The 18188-nt window shown below is 39.1% G+C and overlaps 1 protein-coding gene across 5 annotated transcripts in view; it reads right to left on the reverse strand.

The window, feature by feature from the left end:
- SEMA6A (semaphorin 6A) overlaps positions 1-18188 on the reverse strand; it is a 200784-nt gene that overhangs the window by 70951 nt on the left and 111645 nt on the right. For all 5 annotated transcript variants that reach the window (XM_048502849.1, XM_048502853.1, XM_048502852.1 and 2 more), the window contains exons 4-8: positions 12183-12243; positions 9868-9930; positions 8954-9055; positions 6251-6341; positions 3922-4041 (exon numbers count right to left, since the gene is read on the reverse strand). In XM_048502849.1, coding sequence (XP_048358806.1) covers positions 3922-4041; positions 6251-6341; positions 8954-9055; positions 9868-9930; positions 12183-12243 — 437 coding nt within the window. The remainder of the gene's footprint in view (positions 1-3921; positions 4042-6250; positions 6342-8953; positions 9056-9867; positions 9931-12182; positions 12244-18188) is intronic.

Genomic DNA, 18188 nt, shown 5'->3' on the forward strand with positions numbered 1-18188 from the left:
AGACCCTACTACTTTTTTAGTTAAAAAAATAAAAGTAGCAAATAATTTCTGTTGTTAATTTTAGACTAAAACTGAATAGGATTTGAAAGATTTCTAGCTGATGACACTATATCCTACAAGAATGGTAAAACCTATACTGGGCTATATAATATTTTTGTGTTGACAGTGAACAACAAAATAAACAAAAATTCAGCAAAAAAATCAACAACGTTAAAATAAATTCAGGATAAAAACAATTCTCAGAAATATCATAAAATAGGAGCATTTCTACAACAGATGGCACAAAACCCTCCCTTCCCCTCTGTGTCCATGAGAGGCCTAGATGGAAATGAGGTATACGATTTCAGCCCGGCTGGCCAAATGCCTGGTGGAACAGGGCCGTTTTACAGGCCCTGTGGAAACTTTGCAAGGCCCGCAGGGCCCTGGTCTATTTAGGGAGCCTGTTCCAAAAGGTAGGGGCCAGGGCTGTAAAAGCCCTGGCCCTCGTAGAGTTCAGCTGGATATCTCTTGGGCCAGGGACCTCCAATAGGTTCTCCTCCAAGAACTGAAGGGACCTAGCGGGGCAATACGGGGAGACATGGTCCCTCAGATATAAAATATAAGACCCATGTATTATTTTTGAAATACATATTAAGCCACACATAATAGAAAGTGAGCAACCTCCTGGTCAGGCTTCTTAAAATATGTAATATTTTATACTATAGGATGGGGGTTTTAAGCTTGTATATTGGTGACCACTGAGGAATCCCCAAGAGGCTGAAAAGAGTCTGGTCTTTAGTGGGTTATTGTGGAATTCCTGTTTCATCTATTTTGCATGATATATTTTTTATCTCAGCAAGGCTCAGGTCTGCTGTTATTTTCATGAAGCCTAATTCTCATGCCTTTTGCTTTTAGCCATCAATTGGTGCACAATGAATAAATATATTCATTTCATTAACTAATTCTGTTTTCTTTAGTTCAACTCCTTTGACTTACTGTGGTGGATGAAAAGCCGATCAGATGAAACACCAAATTAGAACTAGCTGACATCTACATAGTGATGATGACATCTTACTCCAAACTATCAGTGGATTTGCGTAGAGGTTGAAAAGTGTGGGGGATAGGATAGAATTCTGCAAGACCCTGCAGAAGAAATTCCATGGGCTCAAGAGAGCATTCCCCAACACCACCTTCTATCTGGGTAGTACATTTCTATCTTGCATTTCCTTCAAGGATTTCAGAGCTGTGTACATTTATTAATTGCATGGACTGTTATAGAACCGGCACCATCATGGAGGGAATTACTTTGCTCTAGTTAAGATCCTCTATAGCCCAACTAATGTTTGGGTTGTGTACTTCTCATTGAAAAAATCCAACAAAAAAGCATAGAGATGTCACTTGAACATCTTGGCCCTCCCCCCCCACCAAAAAAAAATGTTAGCAATATGGTGGCAATTATGAAGATCTTTAGCTGCAAGAAAGAGATGGGGTATTTTTGCAGGAGAGTCCTAACCATTACTTCTTTCATGGAAGTTGGATTACTCCTTAAACAATGCATCTTTCATGTTTTACCTCCAATGAATTAGCACTTCCTGGCTAGCTTTTAAAAGCTAAGAAGACAAGGATTCAAACAAGCACTCAAGACAGAGGCGAAACTACCAGGGAGCAAGGGGGTGCGCATTGCACCGCGCGCCCCCTTGTGGAGGGGGTACAAAAATGGCAGGTTCATTTGTGGTTTTTTGTATTTTTTAGTGTTTTTTCAGTTTTCGGCCTGCAGGGGGGCAGTTTTTAGGCTAGCAGCACCAAAATTTGAGGGATTTTTCAGGAGACTCTCCTGATGATACCACCCAAGTTAGGTGAGGTTTGGTTCAGGGAGTCCAAAGTTATGGACTCCCAAAGGGGGTGCCCCATCCCCCACTGTTTCCAATGGGAGCTAATAGGAGATGGGGGATACACCTTTGAGGGTCCATAACATTCGACCCCCTGAACCAAACTTCACCAAACCTGGGTGGTATTGTCAGGAGATTCTCCTAAAGATATCCTGAAATTTTGGTGGTGCTAGCTTAACAATTGCATGCCTGACAGCAGGCACCCCCCAAATTTTCCCAGATTCTCCTTTTAAATCCACCCCCTTCGGCATGGATTTAAAGGGAGGATCTGAGGTCCCCAGTTTAAACATGAAAGTGATGCTGTTTCAGGGTGGGGGATAATCCACCCCAAAACAGCATCACTTTCAATGTTGTTTTAACTGGGGACACCAGATTCTTCCTTTAAGGTGGATTTAAAAGGATGATCTGGGCTCCCTTGCTTAAACACCATTGAAAGTGATGCTGTTTGGGGGTGGATTCCAGCATCACAGCGGCTGCCCATGGGTGGGGGGGTGGGGGTACAAAACTCAGATTTTGCACCTGGCTCCATTTTTTCCTAGCTACACCTCTGACTCAAGATATCAGATAGGGTCCTCCAAACAACTTTTCCATAGATGTATGGAACTGCAGGTAATGCAGTGTGTTTGTGTATTGTGTGACAGCAAATATATAATCCTAACTTGTGTATTCATTCTGCGCCTTATTCCTCAATTTACAAAGGTATCAATAATGTCTTATAAACTAACGGACAGCTGAGAAATCAGAGGACAATACAGGCAGATCTCTCCTTGATATATGTTAAGTATTCAGTATTTTGCACATTTATCATGGTTATATCCATGATATATTTGTTATATCCATTGTTCTAACCACACTGTATCAAAACTACATATTCTCGTACCTTGCTTTGTTTATTGTCTGGGGGTGGGAAGAAAACTGAAATCCTTAATGCAGGATAAATTATGCAAGTTAGAGAGAAAAGTATTTAATTTGCATAATTTTCCTTGGGTACCATTTTTTAACTTTGTAGGATCTGGGTTAATTTTTTCTGCAAACAATTAACATCCGGCCCTAATCACATGCAGAAGTAGTAAACACTTTTTAACCTGTAAAACATTTACTAATTTAAAGGAAAAATAGAGATTCAAGGCATAATTTCCAAACATTTGGTTTCATTTCTGTCAACAAACAAAACCCTTTCCACAATCTTGAAATGCTATGTAACATCCATTTAGAATGCTGCTGCAAAAGAATGAGCAGATACAGTCCTAACAATGAGGTGATTTGTATGTGTGTGCAAAGTGCCATCTAGTCACACCTGACTTATGGCAACCTCAGCAAGGGGTTTTCAGGACAATTGAAAAGAATAGGTGGTTTGCCAGTGCCTTCATCTACAATGTTTTCCTTGGTGATCTCCCTTCTAAGTACTGACCCTGCTCAGCTTCCGAGATCTGCTGTTGTCCCTCCCTCAATTAGGTTATTTATAACATACAAATTATGTAATTCAGCAGCACCTAAAGTATTATATGACAGTGAAATGGCAGTTTGGTTATTTTATTTTTATTGATGAATCTTAATGTTGCAGAACAAATTATCTACACCTCATAAAACTTTGATAGCTGCCCAGAACAATCAAAGGGAGGGGCTGCTGGTTCTACCACTGCTCCAAAAGACTCCCTATCTGTTCCCAATAGTTCATCTTTTCCACACTATAACAACATCTGTAGGATTTTAAAAAACCACTGGATATAACACATTCTATTCTGGTGCCTCTTGTGGCTTTCTGTCAATATTTTGTGATTCATGAGGAAAAAACCACTGAACTAAACATACAAGTGAAGAAAGTAATTTAGTCCGCTTCACCTGACAGAAGGCATTGCTGAAATGAAGTATGGCTGCCAATTGCTTTAAACATCCTTCCTTTGTAAATATCATTAAATGAGGTAAGAGGGGGCTGGACTGTAAAGTAGCCCAGGAAACATAAGTAAAATGACACAGCAAGGCTTGTCAGAAATCCAAGTCTGTAATCAAAAGTGCTGCCCTTTCCCACTCCTCCCCTCCTTTGTTTGCTCACCTTTCAACCATTTTGAATCATGCTTGACTGTCCGCAGAGTTGGGCTGTCTCCAAGGCTCCGGTAAATGACTGCATCTATTGCAAGGAAGTCTGTTACAGTGGCAGAATATAGCTTTCCCTCTTCCAGGATGAGGAGTGGAGAAAGAGATAGGCAGAGAAGGAAGGAACACAATTAAATTAAATTTCCTCTTCAATCAGTGTGATATGTCATCAAAAATAGTTCCAGAAAACTTTGGAATGAAAATTCTGTTCAATATCATAGTGATTACCCAATATTTGTACTTTGGATGATTAGATTTATTTGCACTGAAATGTATGGCACTGATCCATTTTGGACTATTTTCCTTCAACAGTATAATGGGACCCACCTAGAACTACTGTGTTGTATGAGTCAGTAAGTATGCACATATTTTTATAAATACACACAGCCCAGTACACTTTTCTTCTTCTTGGTCTTTCTCCTCATTGATAGAGATCCCAGACACAGAGCAATGAATGCTATGAATCCCAGATTTAAGATCTCACAGAGGACTTTATTCTTGTCCACATATACCCACACTGATTATTCATCTCTGTAGTGATTCTAATAAAGAGATGTATTTATATTTTCCAATGTACAGTTACATATTAGTTCTTATTTTTGAGGTCTGAGAATTCAGACTATATTAAAAAATTGCTAGATAGCAAATGTCAAGTAATGTCAGGTCAATTTGTCTATGATGTTTGATTCTACAGATGTCAAAGACCTGTGCCCATAGAAAATAAGTGAACTTAAAGAAACTGTGGTACTATCGGCTGCTGATTGTTTTTTTTGGGGGGGGTGGGGGGAATGGAGGTCACACCATTCCTGGGATCTGTCGCTATTAGCATTCCTCTTCTTATTTTAAAAGTGCAAACATTTATACTTCGCCCAAACTGTAAGTGGTATACACTTTGGCATGGTGTTTTAATCATTCCATTTTTCTGGCCAATATTCCTCTCTCCTATATTAAACATTTCAAAAACAGTGGTGACCATTGAATTGATTCTTCTTATCAATGATGATTTTGTCTACTAATGTATTTTATCAAAAACCAAACAAGGTCACTTTATGATTTTCAGTACAATTTTAAGAAGAGCTACATCCTTAAACAATTGGCGTAGAAGGTTTATATCTGTTGAGCATTGCACTATTTGTCACAAAAACATCCCTGTCCTTATTTCATGGTCAAATGAAATGAGTGCATGTTCAGACTATGTTAAAAAAAAAAAGAGAAAGGCCACAGTTCAAAGACAGGAAAGCACATATATACCAAACCAAAGGTTTTAAATTACACTGAAATGCAATCAAAGTTCTGGTCTGGAAAAAGCCTAAATAGTCCATAGAAATGAGATTCATCAAAAAACAGGCCAGGTAAGTTCCACAAATTCTTATAATACCAACACCAGTGATGCAAGCAGATAAGCAAATCAAGTTTTAGGGATTTTAATGGACTCAAATGCTCTGAGCCGCTTCAAAAAAACCAGAAAATCAACAATTATCTATCTTATGGATGTTAGATTGTACACAATCAAGTGCATTTTTTCATATCTATGGACGATGGTGGGAAAGAAGGCAGGCAGGTAGTTTTTACAAAACTATACTTTCTGAAAGCATCTGAGAAAATCCCATGTGGTTTTCACAATACTACTGAATATTTTATAGCTAAATCTGAAATGGGATCATTGGGGTTCATGATAACATAATTTCAGTAATGAGACAATTTAATCATAAATCTATAAAGAGCAAAATTCCAAAATGCCATTCTATAATCAATGGCCCAAATTAACCCCACTAATAAGCACTCAATTTTTTTAACTACTGCAAAAAGAATTAAGAGTTAATTGCATTTCATTGCATGCATAATAAATCATGATTAAACCGCGAGACTTCATTTCACAACCTTTCTCTGCCACAGCTGGTAACAAACATCAAGAAGCTTAATAACACCAGGTTTGTCCTTTACCGTTCTTCTATTTTAATTCAGAAAGACTGGAACTATGCATGATCACTTATCACTACAATCTATGCGTGTGTATGGTTATAACTGAAGCAGGATCTGGTATGGTTTTCCACATCACATTGTCACTATGTTATATCAGCATACTGTTGTACATAAAACTGCAAATAGTGATTTACAAAATAGAGAGACTTTATTTCTTTGCCATCAACTACTTAGTTCCCAGTTACATCATGAACGAATATTTTTTCTCTCCCCACTCATGTGATACATCATCTTCTGTATGCGAGAAAAATTAAAAATTGCACTGAGCTATGCATAACTACATTATTTTTCCTCTTTCTTATTACCTGCAAACAGTGCAACATTGGCATGCTTTGCATCATAAGGGCACCTTGCCATGCCGCTGAACTCATCTCCCAGAAACTCCAGAGTATCTCTCTGTAGAACAAACAAACATCCATTTAGAAAGGAACAGAACTGATGGCCCCTGCTAGGACTTCTGACGGTTTTCATTTTGAAGCAGCCAGGTTCATGTTTCTCTTTTCTTTTCAACAGTTTTTGCTATGTATTAAGAACACTGCAACACTGTCTTATTAAACTTCATCTGTCAAGAAAAGAAACCTTTTAGTATAGCCCCTGAATATCTTCTTTGTTTTTTTCCTATATTAATCAGTATATTATTTTTTGTCTAATTGTAGCTCAGACTAATTAGTTTTTGACTTCTGGTGAATAATTAAGGTTTACCTTAAATGATGAGGAGTGTTACACAGAATGACTACTAGCCTTGCCCTTGAAAGAGAAAGTACTAGGGTAACGTGCATGCTCATGTTTTCACATTCCGGGACTCTTCCTCCTACTATTTATAATTGTAATCAAATTTTTTACTTGTCAGTTCCCCTTTCAGAAGGACACTGGCAATGCTGGTTTGAACCACTGTCATACACAAAGCTCCTTTTTGTCTGTCAATAATGAATCTGTGTAGTATTTGTAAATCAGGTCCTTAAACGCAACCCCTGGGAAATTAATTCTCCATGTGGTACCAGTAATTATACAAATAACGAACTCAGTACAAAGCAGGTTCAGCAGGTTCATAGTAAAAGCTATGGGAAACAACTGTAGCACCCACAAGAATAAGATTTGTGTGCCTCAAGATTACTCAGCAGTGATTTCTCTTTTGTTTGGATTAAGATCCACACGCATATTCAATTTATTTCCACAGAGGTAAGCTTAAGATACAGAGCATGAAAAACTAGTTGGGGATAATAAGCCATTTAAACACCATTAGTCTGATCCAATAAACTTTCAGTCCCATGTGCTAGAGAGACCAAATGCAAGCAATGGATAATTCATCATAATTTGTTTCCTGTCATGTATCCTGTCTCTCTAGGCCCTCTGTAGAAAATCAGTTGTGGCTTTACTAGTATGAAAAAGTATTTAAAAGCATTGGTAAAAGGAAAACTTTACCTTCAAGACAGTATCGAGAGATGACAGTACCATTGGAACAGTACATCTCAAGTACCTTGATACTCATTAGGCCAACCGATCCATTGGGAGCCCTTGAAATGCTATTATGCAGGGTTACTGACAGAATAGCAACAGGTGAGGAAATCAACCTGGGTCTATATATTATGAGACACAAAACTTTCTTTGTCAGATAACTGACAAAGGGGTCTTTGACTCTCACAAGCTTTTATAACACCCCCCCCCCCCTTGTTGGTCTCCAAGGTGTTACTGGACTTGAACCTATCTGTCCATGAAAACCTAGGTTTTTCTAAAAGTTCCTTTTCTTCATTTCCTCCATACACTCTGCATGTACCTCTGAACTGTGGCCATAATTCAGTACTTTATGGGGCAGAATTTAGACTCCGTTAACACATAAACCCAGTGAAAGCTTTCATAGATGCTGAGTTAACATGGCTCATGCCATGATATTTAACATCCGACTATAAATCCTAATGTGGCAGTTGCTTTTATGACTGCTTTTCTCTTTCATTTGTAGCATTGTAGAAGTCATAATCTTGGAGTGGTTCCTGGATTTTTTGATCTTGCCTTCTCCATCAGTAGGAATGTTTCCAAGAGGTGGCCTGCAGAAGTTTTTTTGGAATCAGAGAAATTATGAACGGAGTGTACTCTAGTCTGCTCAGTAAAGCCTGATCTAACGCCTATTGATATAACTAGACATCTCTCAGTGAACGCAGGCGAGTTTAGTACAAGATTTGAACAGCCAAGACAAAATAAATGAGCATAGGACAAATGGTTTTATTTATGTCCAGAATAGTGACAATGTCACTGGAATAGGAAGGGGATTTAACTGGTTCCACAGGCTGCTTCAGTAAGAGGAAATTTAGACAGATGAATAGTTGCAGTGGATCAGTGCAGACTATTTCATTTTTCAACAAGTCAGTCTTCTGTTGCCCTAATCTCATTACTGGCTACATTTATGGCTGCTGTGATAGGTACAACACAACAGTCACCCTCTTTCTTCCATATGTTTGAGCAAGTTAAACATCCTTTGCTTCAGGCATCTACTTTCAGGTCTGTCAGGCTGAACATTTTAATTAACATCAAACAGGGGGAATAACTTGAACTACCAAGCTGTAAGAAAGAGCAGTATAAACACACATATACAGCAACAAATGCATATTTGGAAGGGTTACAAAAAATTCCTAAATTGTTTAAGGCACGCCTTTAAAAAAAAAGATGGTGGCTAAATATGCACACATGGAGTTCCATATAAGCAGAAGTTCTGCTGGAATACCATTCACTTCAGAGTCAGGGAATGTGCACAGTGGAACCACGTGTGTATAACATTTCCCAGTATTTTAGTGAGCAAAGACTTCAAACTTGAACAAATACACTGGTTAGTGTTACATGGTAGCCACGTCTTGCTTTTCCGCACAGTAGCTAATGTCAGAAAAAGTGTGAATGGATTTCTGATCATTCAAACAGAGTTAAATTTATACTAACGCTTTTTGAATTTCAGTACATTATGACAATTTATGACAATATTTCTCAGATGGCATATGGTTTCATGCAAATGCAATATATACCTTATAAGTTCTGCAGGAGGGGCTGAAGGCATTTGTTCCACAAACAAATAACGTATCATCATTTTTTTTAAGGAGAACTTTAATAAAGTTATGACATTCATCCTGGAAAAAAAGAAATACTTTTTGAGCAAATGTGTTACAAACATTCTTGTTTTCACCTGTACAAGGTAATTTCATCCCTAGGATTACAATGAAACTTTCTACAAAGGGTCTACTGTGGGAGTTACTTCAGCAATCCTTTTTAAAAAGGCCACAAATCTCTTCTATCAGTATTAAAACAAACTGGATACCAGAAACTATTTATATTGTATGCATGTAGGTCTTCACTGTCATTGATTAGATGAATGTTTTTAAATGGAGCGCCTTTTTTCAATAATAGGGTACTCCAACTTTTCACCCTAATGCAAAATGCTAGTAAATATCAGCTTAGTGAAAAGAGCTTTGGTGAAATAAAACTGATGTTACAGAAAAAAGATTTCAAAAACCCCTTCTAATTGTTCTAAGTTTATCCAGAGTGAATACCATTTTGCATTAGCATCATTCTAAGAACACTCTTGTAATGAGAAAAAGAAGCCCACACACACAGACAACAATTTTTCAGTTACCAATGAAAAATGGATAGTGGTGTTTAGGTCCTCAAAATATCATTAAACAACATCAGTATACCTTGCAGTCCCCAGTCCCCATGCTCCTGTGTATTTCATGATATTGCTGTGACTGCTGTCATAATGTTTCATCACATTAGAAACAAACTATTTTTTGCAAATTAAAACCTTCAATAAGCTGATGGAAAAAGCAATCACTTGCTAAGAAGTGAATGGCATGATCCATTCTGCATCACAGAGAGCAGTCTGAGATAACAGTCAAGGAACTAAACAAGAGTGGCAGCTGTAAGAGAAATGAAAATTGCATACCTTATGCTTTCCCTTCATTCTGCATGTGTCTACATCAGGCTGTCTGGATTTCCATGTCAATTTCTGCCAGGATCAAGAAAGAAATCAATTAGAGCCCAGAGGTCGTTTTGTTTGATTTCAAAAGTAAGAGTCCCCGAGGGAAAACTAGCTGCTGAATAAATACTTAGTGAAAGCTTTCTGCACTCTTTTGCCATGATTAATTTACCTTGATAGTGGAAGACCATGGATGTAGAACACCCAGCTTAATTTTTGACTGCTGTCTATTAAAGCACAAAAATACAATATTCTGCAAAGCAAATGTATTAAGAGGCAAACATTTTAAAAAGGGATAAACGATTGGGAAGTATTTCCTTATCTTCTGATTGCCACTGTTTAGTCAAATTAGTACTTGTAACGCTAAGAAGCCTATTTTTTAATCAAATCAAAGTGTGCCTAGCCCAGGGGTCTGCAACCTGCGGCTCTCCAGATGTTCATGGACTACAATTCCCATTAGCCCCTGCCAGCATGGCCAATTGGCCATGCTGGCGGGGCTGATAGGATTTGTAGTTCATGAGCATCTGGAGAGCCGCAGGTTGCAGACCCCTGGCCTAGCCCATTACCTGGATCCATTTGTAGAACGAGCTGCATACTGAACAAGTTAACTTTCTGAAAGCATCTCACAGACTGTGGAAGTCCCTTCCTATCTATCAGAGTCCCATTAGTGGACAACAGTTCTTTTTGAAATCTTTGGCTGAAAATAAATTCCAAATTGGCTTATTTGTTGCTCTATACACTGAATTCAGCTAATAGCAGCCCAGTTTTGAATAAGTCATACTAAAGTGGGTGAAAAATGTTGACAGCTGAAGCCATTACCCTCTGAGTAGCTGGGAGTAATATCAATCAGCAAGTAAAGTAAAACCCCATTAAAGCATACAATCGTGATCTTAATACAGTAAAATTTGTATTTAAGATTTTGGACAATTTTTGCTGAACAAATTGACCCAGTTCTCAGTTATTAAGCATTTTTAGCAATGGAAATATTTATCAGTGATGCAGCATTACTGCTGCTCAGGTCCATTAATCTGCCTAATTTTGCTTATCATCACTGTGACGATGGTGTAATCGATTGTTTCCATGAATAATGATTCAAAGACGTGAGGTGTGCTTTCATTCCAACTTTGGTACCTTTAAGATGTTCCTGTTAGAAGATCATATAACAGCTATTTCATGTAAAAACTTGTCTACACAGTAAGAAAGGGAGGGGCTGTAACCTAGACCTTTTCCGCATTGTCCTAATATCCTGGGACGGGCAAGTGAAATATCTCGGTTGGTGCAAAGTTTCCGCACGGTTCCCGGTGTTAAAGTGGGACTGCCCTGGTGTTGCCCCATGATATTTCCCTTATCCCAGGATTTTCAAAAATCGCAAATATCCTGGGGTGACCCCGCTGCCATACAAACACCATGGGAGCAGAAACAGTTTATTTTTCCCACCTTGCCACTCTGGGTTGACCAATCAAGAGGCGCTGCATTTTTGTGGGGGTGGCCACGACTCATCACAGTCCTTGGGCGGGAAACAGCCAGTTTGAATCCAGTAGTGTTAGGGAGTGGTCGGCAGAAATTGTTATTGTTGTTGTGTTTGCAAAAAAAACAGGGCAGAGACATTCATTCAAGCTGCCGTCCCAAAACAACAGCCAATTAGACCGTGGGACACAGGGTGATGTTTACGCATGCGGGGATGCACTTGCAGTGTAAATACAAAAGCCCCAGGCTTGTGTGGAACAAAATGGAATATTACCTCCTGGTCTTAACTCGGCTCCTGGGAAAAAACAGGCAGCTGTGCGGAGGGAGAAACTGAGATAAAATAGACCCAGTTTGTAAAATACCGGTTCCAACCCAGTATAATTGTGCTATGCAGAAATGGCCTTAGTGTTAGTGCAACTGCTTGGCAAGCAGAAGGTCCCAAATTCAATTCCTAGCATCTCCAGCTAAAGGATTTTGAATAGCAAGGTTGGAACAGATATCTGGTATAATTCTACAGAAATTCTATAGAATTCTATAGAATTAAACAGATATCTGGTTTAATTCTACAGAAAAATTTCACATTCAAAATTCCAGTGAAAAATTAGAATTTGGAGTGATAATCGACGATTGGAAATCTACACTAGACTGGCAGCTCTTCCAGCTTTCCCCATTGTGATTTATGTTTGCCATTCTCCTCGATCACTGCAAATTTCAAAAGCATTGTTGGAAAATGGCGAGGAACAAAGTCTTTCCTCCATTTTATTCCATTTTCCTCCCAAGTGTCACTAGTTTCCAAATGACAGAAAGCTACTCACTTTGCTAAAATGAATTTCTTCTGTATGTGATATGTCCATATCAACAGTATAAATATGGTCCCTGTAAACAAAAGGAAAATATTGAACACCAAGATAAACACAGTTCATTTTTTTGTAGAAAGTTTTTTGTTATCAGATAGACCAACCCCCATCAAAATCAACATACACTCTTTTCCAGTGGCGTATTTGCCTAGGGACATGGCGGTACAGAGAGGCCACAAAAATTTCAGATTCGTTTGTGTGTTTTTTATATTTTTTAGTGTTTTTTCAGTTTTTGGCCTGCAGGGGACGCAGTTTTTAGGCTAGCAGCACCAAAATTGCAGGGATTTTTCAGGAGATCCTCCTGATCATACCAACCAAGTTAGGTGAGGTATGGTTCAGGGGTCCAAAGTTATGGACTCCCAAAAAAGTTTCTCCATCCCCTATTGTTTCCAATGGGAGCTAATAGGAGATGGGGGCTACACCTTTGAGGGTCCATAACTTTGGACCCCCTGAATCAAACTTTACCAAATCTGGGTGGTATCATCAGGAGAGTTTCCTAAAGATACCCTGAAATTTTGGTGCTGTTAGCTTAACAATTGCATCCCTGACAGCAGGCACCCTCCAAATTTCCCCAGATTCTTCTTTTAAATCCACCCCCTTCGGCATGGACTTAAAGGGAGAATGTGAGGTCCCCAGTTTAAACATTGAAAGTGATGCTGGTTCAGGGTGGGGGAGAACAGCATCACTTTCAATGTTCTTTTAACTGGAAACCCCAGATTCTCCCTTTAAGGTCGATTTAAAAGAAGAATCTGGGCTCCCTAGTAAAAACACCATTGAAAGTGATGCTGTTTGGGGGTGGATACCACTGTAGGTGTTTCATGAGAGATGATGCTGACATTTGTTTGGTCAATGTTTTGCTGGGGTGATTTGTGAGAGATTTACATGCTTAATACCCAATACTTCATAGGGTTGGTGTGAGGACAAAATTAGGAAAGAGAGTTGGTGGGGAGAGAACCATGTATGTTTTGCTGGGGGTGGGAGGTGTTTTGTGAGCTGGTGCAAAAAATCATTGTTTGGTTGTGGAGGGGGAGGGTGGCTGCCCATATGGGGGTGGGGGGCCACCAAACTTAGCTTTTGTTCCTGGGCTCCAGTTTGCCTAGATTCACCTCTGCTCTTTTCCAGTGATGCATTTTGTAAAAAAAAAAAAGGCTAAAGACAAGCATTTAATAGATCCACAATCCTAACAACCACAAAGAAACAACAAAGACTTCTGAATATACTGCTGAAACAGTTGGTAATAAATGGCAGATTGAGAGCCGGTGAGAGGAGCGGAATTTGGAGCAGGCGGGAGATGTGAAACAAAAAAATAAAATTGAAGAACTCAGTGAAGACTGGAGAAAAAAAGGGAGCGGTCAGTCGGGAAGGGACAGCTGAAGCCTCGGAGATAGCGGAGACAGGAGGGACTGAGCTATATGTGCAGTGTTCGAGTGGAAGGGCACTGTTGACATTGGAGGGCATGTATAGCTTTGGGAAATGAACAAGTGAATGAGTGGATATGAGGACAGATCTTGGTTTGTTGCAGGCCCTGGTTGGAGACTGTCTCCCATTGCCTCCCATTGACTGTGAGAAGAGAATCATTTTCCAGCATGGGTCGCTGGTTGTTAATGATGTGTTCAGCCAGTTTGAGCTGAGTGCCATATTTTAATGTTCTAAGCTTGTTGTAACCCGTCCAGAGCCCTTCGGGGATTGGGCGGGATATAAATCAATCAATCAATAATTTTCCTGAAGCCAGTATTTTAAAATTCTCTATATACCCAGTGAAAGTGTAGAGTTTCCTATCGATATAGTTTTAGGTAGGCAGTCATGTTGGTCTACAATAGAAGAAAATTCAAGTCCAGAAGACACAGTACCTGACAAAGGAGCTTTGAGTCTCAAAAGCTATACCTTGCAAATCTTGTTGATTTTCAAAGGGGCCACTGAACTTGAATCTTGCTTCCCAATCTAAAATTGCACTTCTCAGAGTAAAGGATGAGAGCTATGATTCAATAACTGTACAGCACATGCAGAGATTCTACTGCACATAAGAAGTACCACTCATATAGTGGTTTTCTTGCTGTCCTCTATAAGCAGATGCTGTTTGTGCAGAATAGGGGATCCCTGTGCAATATCAGTGTCTTTTCCCCTCTGAATGAAAGGCTTTGGACAATGTGCCAACAGAAGTGGTGCCCAAAGGTGTATATGTATCCTTTATAAGCTTGCTTAGGTAACATTTTGTCAGGATCTTGAGATGGTATTCAGTGTACCATTGTTAGTTATCCGAAGTTACAGAAAGGTTAAGGCTTTATTTGTTCTTTTTATAAGGCTATTTCTCTAACCTTAGTGGAAATGTTTTGACTGATAATGTGAAAAAGAAAGGCTGACAGCAACCAAATTGTTTCCAGAAGTCATGTTTCTTTTGTTACACTAGTGGCCAAATTAAACTTGAAAATTTGCCTGGAAAAATGAATGTTTAACATGAGTAGCTCAAATGTTCTTCCTTGTTTAGCAGGGAACTGGGTTCTATTGAAAATTATCTATTCTTTTCCTTTGGAAATACAAAACAGAACTCAGAAGCTCAGGTACAGCAATATTTCCTTCTATGTGGAGGAGAATACAAAGGTGTTTTTGTCTTAAAGATCAGAATATAAACTACTTAATCCAATCAAAACTTGGTGGAACCTTATTGAACTAAGAAAAAAAATGAGGTGTTTTTTAAATACATGTCATCTCTTTAACCGAAATATGTTTCTCCAAAATATAGCTGAAGTAAATGATCTAATGCTTTGAAAGGGTCTGCAGAAGTCTGTTGAAAGCAGAAAGCAGACTTTCCATTTTAGAAGTCTCTGCTGCCAAAAATTAGCTATGTTTTTATCAGGCTTGGGGAAACAAGGTTAGACTTTTAAACTGAAGCAGACTCAAAACATTCTTTGCTACAAGATTAATAATAAGCAACACCCCCCGCCCCCTGTGGAGAACAGGAGCAGTAATGTCAACAGAATCCAGCTTTCAAGATACTACTGTCAGACACCACACTGGAGGCAGTTTGCTTTGTATGATGCCAAGGTTGGGAAGTTGTGTGTGCGCATATTTCTTTCATTTCTGTATATCCAAGGTCTATAGAAGAAATTGTCATTTAATGACAAAACAGGTTTATTATGATGCTTATTATTTGCTGGAGACAAGTAATTTATTAATGGAGACCGAGTGATCCGAAAGGGATTAATAAATAAGAACAGAACTACCCGTTAAGTTAAGATCATGAGAGCTTTTCATAAGGTGAGCTCGGAGGTGCAGTCCTAACCAAACTTATTCCCTTCTAAGTCCACGGAAGTCAACATAGTGCTGAGTGTTGTTTCCCCGCTCCATGATGTATTTTCACTATTGTTCTGTGTTGAAAAGTAGACCAAAAATCTGAATTGTAAATTAAGAAGTGATTATTATGCACTGGCAATGCCTAAAAAATGTTCCACTTGCCCTCTTTTAGCAGAGCTCTGAATATGTTAATTGCCGGTAAAAATGAAAGCAGGAAGATTTCAAAATAGGCTTGGGTTGCTAAGCTCCATTCTAACAGTGCCGCCTTATAATGACTTAGTGACTGGTTTGCCAATCAACCCAGAAGGAAGGAGAGGCCAGTTCCTGGGCTTATCTGAATAAAATTTTATTTCCAGATAACTAGAAACCATTTCCACATGTGTTATTTAAACCACAGCTGTTCTCACAATGGCAAATAGCAGAACTGTCAAGTTCTAGTTATGCTTTGCTAAACTAATAACAATAAGCTCCTGTGCTATTTTGTGTTCCCTGCTGCTGCTTAACCCCCATTACATCCTGCTTGCAGGATCTACACAGCACTTGCTAATTAATTTATTCTTACACAAATAGACAATCCTAGCACTTCTGTTTTCCCCACCTCCAGGCAGCAGAACTGTAGATTGTTGCCATGGCGTAATCATGTAGAGGAAGGAAATTTAAATAATGCTGGCTCCATTTTGACCTGCTGGCCACCCACCGCAGACCTTAGCTGTGCACAACTGCATGGGATTCAGGTGGGGGTGAACCAAAGTATTGTGCAAGCATCTATGAAGAATGACAGGGTATTCAAAAGTAATGTGCAGACAAAGACACAATGCATATCTGCAAAGTTGTGTGTTTTGTGAAGCTGACAGGAGTAGATCAGTTGAGAGCCATAAATGGAAAAGTTATTTATCATTCCAACTATGAGTGTTGTGGGTTTTCCAGGCTGTGTAGAAAAAGAAATACATCTTAACATGACATGTCTCTGACGATGCCAGCCACAGAGGTGGGCAAAACATTAGGAGCAAAAACTATCAGACCATGGCCACACAGCCCAGAAAGCTCACAACAGTCAGTTGATTCAGGCTATGAAAGCCTTCAATAATACTCTGCAACTTTGCATGTCCTCATCCATCCCTAACCAGGGGTTGCCTGATGGTGTTGGGCTAATTAAACTCCCTTGATTTGGTCGTTTAAGAAAGTATACAGAGCATAGTGAATCCCGTGAATACTAACCAGACAGGGCCCTTTGCAGTTTACAATTTAATGACATGAAGTACTCTAAGAAATAATTGCCTCCTTTGAAAATTCCATGTGGGAACTATTAATACATGTTACCAGCTCAAAGGAAGATATTTCATTGGCATTTCTTCAAACTTGTTACCAGTATATGAAACTTTCCACACTTTACTATTATTGTTGTATCTGTGCTAGGACTGATGAAGCCTTAGCTTTTCAACAAAGCACAATATCTCATTCCAAAATAATGGACACAGACTGCTGAAGTAGAAAAACCACACTCCTGCTTTTGAAGTAGAGGCAATGAATATTCCAGATGTGGATACAGAATAACACAATTTACAATGAAATAAAATAAATTAAACATTGCTTTCCATTGCAGGGTGTGTATATGTGTGTACGTGTGTGTCTGTGATGTGAAATGGCACTTGATGTGAAGAAATGTAGAAATCTCTATATCTGTCTGTAATGTGAGTAAACCGGCTTTGAATAAGATCTTTCAAGAAGATTTGAAGAATTGCACAGTGAAGCCAGAGAAAACCCAGAAATTGAATGCACGATAATGTCATGTTGAAACCCCAAATACTCCTCCCCCTGCTTCAGTGAAACAAAATGCAAAACCTCTACACAGAAACAAAGCAAGGTCACTATTTGAAAAGTAAAAGGTACATGAAAGAATGAGGCCTCATTGGAAGAGACTGCTGGAGTCTCGCTAGTTGTGGACACATTTGTTTTAAAGGCCAAATTTCATTTTCAAGAAATGTTTTTCAAGTAAATTATCCATTCAGAAACTTCTGTACATTGCAAATAACTCCTTTAGTATGTAGAGCAATAACTGGACCTGGTGCTTCATGTAGGGCCCAAACTATGAATGGAGATGTGTGTCTGGGGAATCCATGTATTCAAGTAGTATGTATATAAATGGGATCTATTTTTAATTAAAAAAGTGGACTGCACTGGTAAAGAGTGCTGATCTTTCCCCAGTCTGACATCACTGAACTGTAAGATAAATGCTTGTCTGAAGCATTTATCTTGCAGTTAGCATTGTCAACTTCCAGGCTGGCAGGAGGGGGGATGGAGGGCTAGAGATCTCATAGAATTAAAATTAACCTCCTGATTATAGAGATTTGTTCTCCTGAAGAAAATGATGGAGTAGGGCAGTGATGGTGAACCTTTTCGAGACTGAGTGCCCAAATTGCAACCCAAAACCCACTTATTTATCGCAAAGTGCCAACATGGAAATTTAACCTGAATACTGAGGTTTTAGTTTAGAAAAAACAGTTGGCTCCGAGGTGTGTGTTACTCAGGAGTAAGCTTGGTGGTAGTCGGTGGCTTTGCTTTGGAGCAACCATGCAACTCTTCCAACGGGTGAATCATGACCCTAGGAGGGTTTACTCAGAAGCAAGCCCCATTGCCAGCAACTGATCTTACTCCCAGGTAAAGGATCGCACT

This window comes from Sphaerodactylus townsendi, linkage group LG07, assembly GCF_021028975.2.
Source record: "Sphaerodactylus townsendi isolate TG3544 linkage group LG07, MPM_Stown_v2.3, whole genome shotgun sequence".
NCBI classification, from domain to species: domain Eukaryota; kingdom Metazoa; phylum Chordata; class Lepidosauria; order Squamata; family Sphaerodactylidae; genus Sphaerodactylus; species Sphaerodactylus townsendi.